This window comes from Lupinus angustifolius, chromosome LG01, assembly GCF_001865875.1.
Source record: "Lupinus angustifolius cultivar Tanjil chromosome LG01, LupAngTanjil_v1.0, whole genome shotgun sequence".
Lineage (NCBI taxonomy): Eukaryota > Viridiplantae > Streptophyta > Magnoliopsida > Fabales > Fabaceae > Lupinus > Lupinus angustifolius.
The window spans coordinates 3,347,521-3,357,505 of NC_032009.1; the positions used below are offsets into that span (position 1 = coordinate 3,347,521).

At 33.9% G+C, this 9,985-nt stretch overlaps 1 protein-coding gene across 3 annotated transcripts in view; it reads left to right on the top strand.

The window, feature by feature from the left end:
* The window catches only part of LOC109347591 (myosin-17-like), a 14,187-nt gene continuing 5,017 nt past the window's right edge, over positions 816-9,985 (top strand). For 2 of the 3 annotated variants that reach the window (XM_019587532.1, XM_019587523.1), the window contains exons 1-24: positions 816-1,032; positions 2,175-2,303; positions 2,602-2,745; positions 2,853-2,998; positions 3,085-3,241; positions 3,418-3,476; positions 3,755-3,914; positions 4,019-4,168; positions 4,248-4,384; positions 4,483-4,629; positions 4,963-5,064; positions 5,139-5,196; positions 5,288-5,389; positions 5,595-5,632; positions 5,813-5,939; positions 6,051-6,221; positions 6,312-6,443; positions 6,565-6,674; positions 6,867-6,927; positions 7,525-7,702; positions 8,787-8,992; positions 9,102-9,221; positions 9,309-9,407; positions 9,510-9,731. In XM_019587532.1, the coding sequence (XP_019443077.1) occupies positions 1,030-1,032; positions 2,175-2,303; positions 2,602-2,745; positions 2,853-2,998; positions 3,085-3,241; positions 3,418-3,476; positions 3,755-3,914; positions 4,019-4,168; positions 4,248-4,384; positions 4,483-4,629; positions 4,963-5,064; positions 5,139-5,196; positions 5,288-5,389; positions 5,595-5,632; positions 5,813-5,939; positions 6,051-6,221; positions 6,312-6,443; positions 6,565-6,674; positions 6,867-6,927; positions 7,525-7,702; positions 8,787-8,992; positions 9,102-9,221; positions 9,309-9,407; positions 9,510-9,731 (2,958 nt within the window). In that variant the 5' untranslated portion in view covers positions 816-1,029. Of the gene's footprint in view, positions 1,033-2,174; positions 2,304-2,601; positions 2,746-2,852; positions 2,999-3,084; positions 3,242-3,417; positions 3,477-3,754; positions 3,915-4,018; positions 4,169-4,247; positions 4,385-4,482; positions 4,630-4,962; positions 5,065-5,138; positions 5,197-5,287; positions 5,390-5,594; positions 5,633-5,812; positions 5,940-6,050; positions 6,222-6,311; positions 6,444-6,564; positions 6,675-6,866; positions 6,928-7,524; positions 7,703-8,786; positions 8,993-9,101; positions 9,222-9,308; positions 9,408-9,509; positions 9,732-9,985 lie in introns of those variants that run through there. The other variant, XM_019587539.1, reaches the window with a different exon arrangement.

Below are 9,985 nucleotides of genomic sequence, written 5' to 3' on the forward strand. Positions count from 1 at the left end.
ACATGGAGAATGAATTATCTTCATTAATAAAGAGACAGATACATATTTTTCACTTGTTTTTAATGGCAAAAGTGTGATTTTATTGTAATCAAATGGATAGATGTGTAATTAAAAGTTGCATTTTCCTTTACTTTTTAAATCACTTGTTATGGAGAGAATCCTAACTCGTTTAGACTACTGTTTGGTTTAATTTGGAGAGGTAACTTTATTGAGCTTGAAAAATTAGTTCCACATCGGTTGACACGCATGTGACTAAATCAACAAAAAGAAACATTTCTTTAGTGTCATTTAAAATTGTTGTAACATGTTACTAACAATTTATATAGGTATAAAAAAAGATAAGTACAAAAATCCTCTCTCTAGTGCATATGTGAGTTATTGTGTTGTTTTTTACAGCAGTTCCTGTCGAGTACTAAATAGCATAAAATGTGTGTCTAAAATGGTTGAGAGATAGTGAAATCATAATTTTATTAAAGATGTGTGTAATATTGGGTTTAAGAGGCAGGCCAAAAGAGGCCATGTTGTGCACACCACGCAAACATACACCACCAGCCAATCACATTCCTCTCCTTCTCCATGACCCCATCACTCCTCTCACCAAAACAACAAACAAACTTAACTTTTAAATAAAAAATAAAGACAGCCAATGGTTCGTCTTAGACACTTATTATGAGAAGTAGTCACACAATCCGAAAGAGATAATTCGGGATACTTTTTCTTATGACTTGTTAAAAGAGATATTTATCAATGATTATGTAGTAATAACTAATCCGGGATGTATATAATCATGTCTACAACACCTATCTCTCTTTTCTTTCAAAAAAATCTTTTTTGAGAAGAGAAAAAGAAATTAAACCAGAATTCGAGTTTCGAAACCTTTACTGTGTTGTTGTTTATCGTTTTTTCCACCTTCTAATTTTAGCTTCTTCTTCACCGATTTCTTCTATCCTATCTAACTCACTGAGTTAATTCCGTTTTCTTCTTCGACTCGGATGAGTTAGCTCAGAACATCGCTCCGCATTAATCGTCATGGTAACTTTGAATTACACACTTCCATAGTTTTCGTGCTTGATTCGTTGCTTTTTCATTTGACTCTTCGAGTTGCTTTGTTGAATCTGTTGGACTTCGATTTTTATTACTATTTTTAGAATTTCAAAATATTATGTATCATTGTGATGTGCTTGTAGGATCTATGTTGTGTTTTAAACTAGTTTTTGGCGTTTGGATGTTTCTGATGAATTTTTCAGATTGAAGTTATAATAGTCGATTCATGATTTCATGCATTGCTTAAATAGGATCGTGTGAAATGGATTTTGGTGCATATGAATGGGTGATGAATAATATTTGGTTGATTTTGGGTTGGTGGTGTATATAATTTGATTATTTAGAAGCTGAAAAACACTACATGGTAGATTTAGTTATTGGCTATTTATTACAGTGTAGATTGGACATTGGAGGGGAAGTTGGAATACTAAGAAAAGAAAAGTATCCATTAGCATGGTCATGTTCTTAATGGTGATTCAAAATTTCAAATTGACGAGGTGCAGCAATAAGGTTTGAATGTTTAATGGGATTGGTGAAATGGGTTTTCTAAAATTTTGTAGGAAGTGTTTTGAACTACATTATCAAGGGAGGATTCACTTCCTGCAAATGTTATGGCATAGATTTTTAGCTTGGATGATGTGGAATCAAGGGAAGAATACAACAATAACCAAACTTTAATCCTACTAGGTGCGAAAGAATGACAGAAATAAATCCATCATTCTTAAGTAAAAGAAAATTGATGTAGAGTCTTTTACTAGGAAATCTTTGTGTGAAAATGTTCATTCATGGTGTTGTTTCAAACTAAAAGTTGTAACTAACTGAAGATACTGGCAAAACTCTTAGAATTTAGTTAGGTCATATAGCATTTCTATGACATACGACCGTTGTTTGACTGTCAATGATTATCAATGCAAGGTCAATGCATGGTGGTCCAGTTAAACGGTATGACCGGATTTAATAAACACTAACTTTGTTGCATGTCTTTGCATATACTTTTTTATATACCCATCTTATAATGTTTACTTATTTTCAAAATTAATACACTGTTTGTAGTTGACAATGTCAGTAACTGTACTGTTTCTTTGAACTGACATGCTTGCTTTGAATTTCCAATATGTTTGCCTTTGCAGTCTGCTCCAGTGAACATCATTGTAGGTTCTCATGTCTGGCTTGAGGATCCAGTCCAAGCCTGGGTTGGTGGAGAAGTGTCTAAAATCAATGGTGTTGAAGTCCACGTTTCCACCACAGATGGGAAAACAGTGAGTCTAATTGTTTGTACTAGTGTGTGAGAAATTGTTTGCGAAGATCTTTTGTTCTATATATTGTTTTGGCTTATTGCAACTATATTTCTACTACTTCTCTGAGAGATTCTAGCGTCGTTAAATCACCTTTCAGAATTATATATACTTTTTTTGCATATACATTATATTCCTATTAAATTGTGCCTTATATGTTATTTGTATAGCTTTCTTAATTGTCTATATTCTTTTTATTTGGCCAATGGTTAAACAAGAGCGACCAGGCCTTACAATTATTATTTTGACTATCTGGTTGTAGCTTATAAAAAATATCTCAAAAGTTTTCCCCAAGGATAATGAAGCCCCTCCTGGAGGTGTTGATGACATGACAAAACTGTCATACTTGCATGAACCAGGAGTTCTGCACAACTTGGCTACTAGATATGAACTCAATGAAATTTATGTAAGATACTTAATTTATATTATTTCATTTATGCTAAGATTGTTTGAGTCGAGTTATGGTAGAAACTTGTGAACAATACAAATGCTATTTCTCCAACATCATCACAGACATATACTGGAAATATCCTGATCGCAATAAACCCATTTCAAAGGTTGCCACATCTATACGATACTCACATGATGGTGCAGTACAAAGGAGCTGGTTTTGGAGAGTTGAGTCCTCATGTTTTTGCAATTGCAGATGTTGCTTACAGGTGATTGACAGATGCAAAGCCATTTGCTTGACATATTTCTTTTTATTTAATTTGTTTTTGCTTATGCCCATATTTGTATTTGTTAGGGCAATGATCAACGAGGGAAAAAGCAATTCAATCTTGGTTAGCGGTGAGAGTGGGGCTGGGAAGACAGAAACAACAAAAATGCTCATGCAATATCTTGCATATCTTGGGGGTCGTTCTGGAGTAGAAGGAAGGACAGTTGAACAGCAAGTTTTAGAAGTACGATAAAGCTGCAACTTTCGCTCTGGATACATTTTCTTTTAAAAAAGCATCATTTTATACCTTTTAGTTCCATCATATTTTTTCATTTTATTTCAGCTTTTTTTAGACATGTAGGGTGTTTAAAAGCATGAAATTATTTTCTCATCATTGTTTTTGTATTAAATATTTTCCAGTCTAATCCAGTTCTTGAAGCATTTGGTAATGCCAAAACAATCAGAAATAATAATTCAAGGTGAGTATTGACACCAGCATGGAATGTTATATAAAACAAGAATAGTCATAAGATATTTAGACAATATGATTTTAACTGTTATGAAGGTTGAGAAGAAACATTGATATATATATCGTTCAACTCATCAACAGCTACAATAGATTAGTTGTTAGAAATTTGCATTTATTTGCTAGTATCGTGTAAACAAACAATGAAAAAATATTTAAAAAGGTTATATATTTTCTAGTTCAAGCATGGTATAACATGTACTTGTTATCTTCTTGAATTTTGAGATGCAGTCGTTTTGGTAAATTTGTTGAGATACAATTTGACAACAAGGGAAGGATCTCTGGGGCAGCTATAAGAACGTATTTGTTAGAGAGGTCTCGTGTTTGTCAAATTTCAGATCCGGAAAGAAATTACCATTGTTTTTATTTTCTTTGTGCTGCACCAGCTGAGGTAAAAATATTTTTTCTTCTCATTGAAATTAACACTGTCTTTGTTACGAAGATTGGTTCCTATGTTTATATCATATTTAATCATTTCAACTCTATAACTTGAAGGAAAAAGAGAAGTATAAGTTGGGAAGTCCTAGTTCCTTCCATTACTTAAATCAGTCCAAGTGCTATGAGCTGGATGGAGTGGATGATGCACGTGAATATCTTGCCACTCGAAGAGCCATGGATGTTGTTGGAATTAGGGAGGAAGAGCAGGTTACTATTCCTCAATCTATTTATTAATACCTAATCTTATGCTGTGAAGTTATTTTAATAGTATAGCAATATATTTCAGGAGGCTATTTTTCGGGTTGTTGCAGCAATTTTGCACCTTGGGAACATTGAATTTGCAAAAGGAGAGGAAATTGATTCTTCTGTCATCAAAGATGAGAAGTCTAGATTCCATCTTAATGTGACCGCTGAACTTCTTAAGTATGCCCAAACATAGACCTTTTATGAACTTCATGTGCATCAATGTATCATGATTTTATTTATATTATGTACGTTTTATCATACGAAACTTTTTGTAGGTGCAACTGTACGAGCTTGGAAGACGTGCTGATCAAGCGTGTGATGGTAACACCTGAGGAGGTTATTACAAGAACTCTTGATCCTGATGCAGCTCTTGGTAGCAGGGATGCATTAGCTAAAACCATTTATTCACGTTTGTTTGATTGGTAATAATGGCTTGGTTGTTTGATTGGTAATAAAACATTGACACTGAAGTCCTATGTAAACTTGCTCATTCTTATATCAATGTGTTCAAGGAAAGATAGATTGATTGAGAAGGCTGTGAATCAAGTAATATTGTATAAAAGGATCTAAACAATTTATGCTTGTTAAAAAATTGTACATTCACATTTAAACTTGGCTATCAGTTGTAAATAACGTACTGAGTTATTTTCTAGGAAACACAAGTTTGATTGGACTAATAACTGTTCTAGATTTCTTTAATAAATTTCATATTTTTTTCTTTTAGTATTCTCATAAATTCTCGTTATTTCTTTTAGGCTTGTGGAGAAGATCAACAATTCAATTGGGCAAGATCCAAATTCAAAATCTATCATTGGAGTTCTCGATATCTATGGGTTTGAAAGTTTTAAGTTCAATAGGTAAGCTGATGGTTTTGTCTGGAACTTTTGGTTTTAGTATTTAGCTTTGTACCTAATAAATTTCTTTTATTTAGTTTTGAGCAGTTCTGTATTAATTTTACAAATGAGAAGTTGCAACAACATTTTAATCAGGTTTGGTAATTTCTGGCAGAACTCGAATATCAATATTTTAGTTTTGTTTTCCTGTGATAATTGAGTTTTTTTTCCAACTGAATGTTTGCAGCATGTCTTTAAAATGGAACAAGAAGAATACACCAAAGAAGAAATTGATTGGAGTTACATAGAGTTCATTGACAACCAAGATGTTTTGGATCTCATTGAGAAGGTATTACTGTTGCTTGCTGCACTATTAATTCTTTATGAAGTGTGTGTTTTGACTATGATTCATTATGAGTATAAGATAGTGAGTAGCCTATCAGTGCTGTTAAATTGTAATATATTCTATAATTATGTAAACACTTTCTTTGATTTTATACACAACAAATCCATGTAATACACTGAAACGTAATATATTGTTCAATCTTTTGCAGAAACCTGGAGGAATAATTTCACTTCTTGATGAAGCTTGGTATGCAGCCAATAGCGAATTCATTCTGAATTTGACATTGCTTTCAATTTAGTTTGAAGTCTATGCTTATATATTTTGTGAATTAACTTTTTTTTTACTTAGTTTCTTTCTTAGACTTGTTCCGGGATTGCCTGAATTCTAGCTTGATTGAACTCATAATAGTCTGGTTTTGTGACACAGTATGTTTCCTAAGTCTACACATGAAACATTTTCTCAGAAGTTGTACCAGACATTCAAAAACAACAAACGCTTTATCAAACCTAAACTTTCTCGGACTAGTTTTACGATATCTCATTATGCAGGGGAGGTAGATATATTTGGTTCTTTTTATTGTGTGTTCCCTTTTATGACTTTATTTTTTATCTAGATGGTCCATGGCTATTTTGCTCTACTTTTTTACTAACACTTCTCTGTGCAGGTGACATATTTGGCTGATTTGTTTCTTGACAAAAACAAGGACTATGTAGTCGCAGAACATCAAGATCTACTGACAGCCTCAAAATGCTCATTTGCGGCGAGTCTATTCCCTCCTTCTCCAGACGAGTCTTCAAAATCATCCAAGTTCTCTTCAATTGGATCTCGCTTTAAGGTATTATTTGTTTCTATTACTCTTTTTCTAAGCTCACTTGTACATCGTTATCATGCTGTCCTTTTCATGACACGTTTTTAAAAATTGTAGCTACAACTTCAGTCTTTGATGGAGACTCTAAATTCAACAGAACCTCATTATATCAGATGTGTGAAGCCAAACAATGTTCTCAAGCCTGCTATTTTTGAAAATATCAACATTATGCAACAATTGCGCTGTGGTGTGAGTATACTGTGATCTTTCACTGGTCTTCATTGGTTTTTTATAATTTAGCAAAGAAAAAACTATATTTTGGCTCTGATTTACACTTGATGATTGTTTGTCTCATTTTTATTTGCTTTAGGGTGTTCTTGAGGCAATTAGAATCAGCTGTGCTGGATATCCTACCAGACGGACCTTTTATGAATTTCTTAACCGATTTGGTGTCCTTGCACCTCAAGTTCTGGATGGAAAGTAGAGCTCATCTCTTTTTTTATGCTGTTTTATCTTTGTATTTGAAAATGACTTTTCATTTTTTCATTCAAAACTCTTTTGTCTTGTATGTCTTGATTTCTAGGGGGTTGCTGTATGATTTAATGCCCTCTCTTTTTTGCTTGCATTTTGTCTCCCTTTATTTCATAAATGCTTCTACTTGTTCCTTTTCAGCTCTGATGACAAGGTTGCATGCCAAATGATTCTAGATAAAGTGGGTATGAAAGGCTATCAGGTTATTCGTTGCTCCTTATAACTTGATATGTTGATGATGGTGCATGGGAGGGTCAGTTTTAGAATTGAGGTTCAGCATGCCAAGTCCAACTATTTTATTAATTAAATCGCACCTTGCATATCTATACCTATATAATTCGTACATGGTGGTCAATCGATTGGCAAATGATTAGCGAAGATCATGCTTATGATGTTGAAGCATTAAAAGGAACCAAATATCTTAAGAGGCCAATGGAGCCTCTGAAGTAACCTTATATAGTTCATCTAGAGTAGACCATCCCAAGGATAATTGTTTTTATGAAAATACCAATTAGTGCACAATAGTATATGCTTATCGGCACAATAGTGCAGTTATTTGACCAATTTCATTAAAAGTGTCTGTTTTATAACCTCTGCATAATTTTTCTATAACTTCTCTTGACTCCTGAACCTTCTGGACTGAAAACTAGATATATTTTTTATGTCATGAATATTACCTTCTGCATCTAGTAATTTATCAGACTACATGCCACTAACAAAATCAGACCATGGGGAGTTTATCTATACAAGTTGATTTTGAAAATTATGAAATCAAACATAATTTATAATGGTTTACCAGATTGGGAAGACAAAGGTTTTCCTAAGAGCTGGCCAGATGGCTGAGCTGGATGCAAGAAGAGCAAAGGTTCTTGGAAATGCAGCTAGAATCATCCAGGGGCAAATACGTACCCATATTGCACGCAAAGAGTTCATTGAATTGCGTCAAGCTGCAATTCATGTGCAGTCTAATTTGCGAGGTATCCTTAGTTGTCTCTAACATGTTTGCTTTGATTTGTGTTGCTTCCCCAGTCTCTTCTATAGCTGTGTGTACAAGCTGCTAAGTGTATTATGTAGCCATGCCTGCTTTCTAGGATCATTTATCTTTTAGTATTAGTTGTAAATTAGCAAATTTCCCCAGTTTTTATCATCCAAATCTTCATAAACATTAGAACATTCGTGGTGCATATCAAACATGTCAATCTTGCAACTCCAATAACTCTGTTTGATCTATTAGGAAATCCTAATCAGAAACCTTCGAAACATACCACTGGATGTGTTTTTTGTGTGTATATCATCATGGTCATTAAATACACACAAAGTTGCAAGGGTAGTTGGGGAAGCACAATAACAGAGCATTAAAATAATGGAGAATTCTTAAGCATGTGGTCTTAAGGAAAAAAATACCTTTGGAAGGGGTCCCACTTAGGCACTTGACAAAACCCTGTGAGATTAGTCTCTCACCTATCAGCTATTTTTGAAGTTAGTATTAAGATTCGTAGTCACCAAAAGGATCAAAATTCTCGTGGTGTAAAGGCGGGTTTACAAAAAACATGGAGCTGTGATCTGAAACTAGACATTTTAGCCTACTGGGATTTTGAGTTGTTTTGCAGTTGGCACTTGGCAGCACTGTGCTATATGCTGTTTTGGAGGCTTGATGATATTCTCTATAATTATTCCTTCATCGAAGGAAAGACTTGAACTGCAAACATGCAAACATGCAAACTATCAATGTTCATCGGTCTGTCTACAAAACCCTAAATTCACCAAATGTGAAAAATGCTTTAAAATGAAAAAAAATGGAATTGAAAGGAAATATACACAGTTATTTTAGTCATAGTCATTGAACAATTCGGTCTTATATTTTTTCATTTGTCATTAAGCTTATGTTTCATCAAACCTATTCTATGGTGTAGTTTCATTGCATTCTAGAACTTATGCTGCATTAAAATACTTTGAATTTTTGCCTGAAGTAGATTTCTTCTCCTTATGGATTGGTCTACACAAACTGAGCATCTTAACCTGATACTATAGATTCTTATGGTTATTTTTAATAACAAATAGGATTGCTATCCCGAAAGCTCTATGAGCACCTGCGACATGAAGCAGCAGCTGTAAAGATAGAAAAGAACTTCAAGCGATACATCGCCCGGAAGTCTTACGTAACAGAACGGACGTCTGCAATTATATTACAGACAGGTTTAAGGGTTATGAAGGCTCGTGATGAATTTAGATTTAGAAAGCAAACAAAGGCTGCAATTCATATCCAGGTTCTCTTGTCGAATTTTTTCATAGTTTATATACTGTTAGTTGAGAAAATGAAAGCATGCAACCTTCTTATCTGCCTTGCTAAATAATCTTTTGTGTTAATCTCTTCAGGCTCGTTTGCGTCGACTATTTGCATATTTATATTTTAAAAGATTGCAAAAGGCTGCAATTTTTACTCAGTGTGGCTGGAGGAGAAGGGTTGCTAAGAGGGAACTTAGAAATCTTAAGATGGTAATACTATTTTTGTGTGTAATATGGACTCAGTCTTGGTTTGTAAGACCTTACTTCAGATGTAATAATTTGTGTAATTGTGTCCAGGCTGCAAGAGAAACAGGCGCCCTTAAAGATGCAAAAGACAAACTCGAAAAGCGTGTTGAAGAACTTACATGGCGTTTGCAAATTGAGAAGCGTTTGAGAGTAACTTTATCATATTTTTTATACATGTATCAAATTTTGAGTTCAATTGCTGATGTAAATACTGCAGTTTTTTATACGCATCTTTTTTAACACTAATTACAGACTGATTTGGAAGAGGGTAAGGCACAAGAAATTTCCAAGTTACGGGATGCTTTGCATACAATGCAAAAACAAGTAGAAGAAGCAAATGGCATGGTTATCAAAGAGCGAGAGGCTGCACAAAAGACCATTGAAGAAGCAACTCCAGTTATTAAGGAGATTCCTGTTGTAATTCAAGATACTAAAAAGATTAGTTCTTTAATGGATGAAGTCAATAGTTTGAAGGTAGACAATCTCTGATTATATTGATGATACACCATTAATTTAATAATTCATGACATGAGTTATTTGGAGGTGTCTTGTGGGGGGAAAATGTTTGAAAAGGCAAAATGGATGATTTCTTTAACCTAGCCAGTGAGCTATCAATTGACATTACATGGATGCTTGTAGTTTATTTCCAAAAATTTAACTTAGCTTCTAATTGATTCTCCCAAATTAACGTCCAAGGAATTCTTGGAGTTCACTCTTTCTGTTTGTTC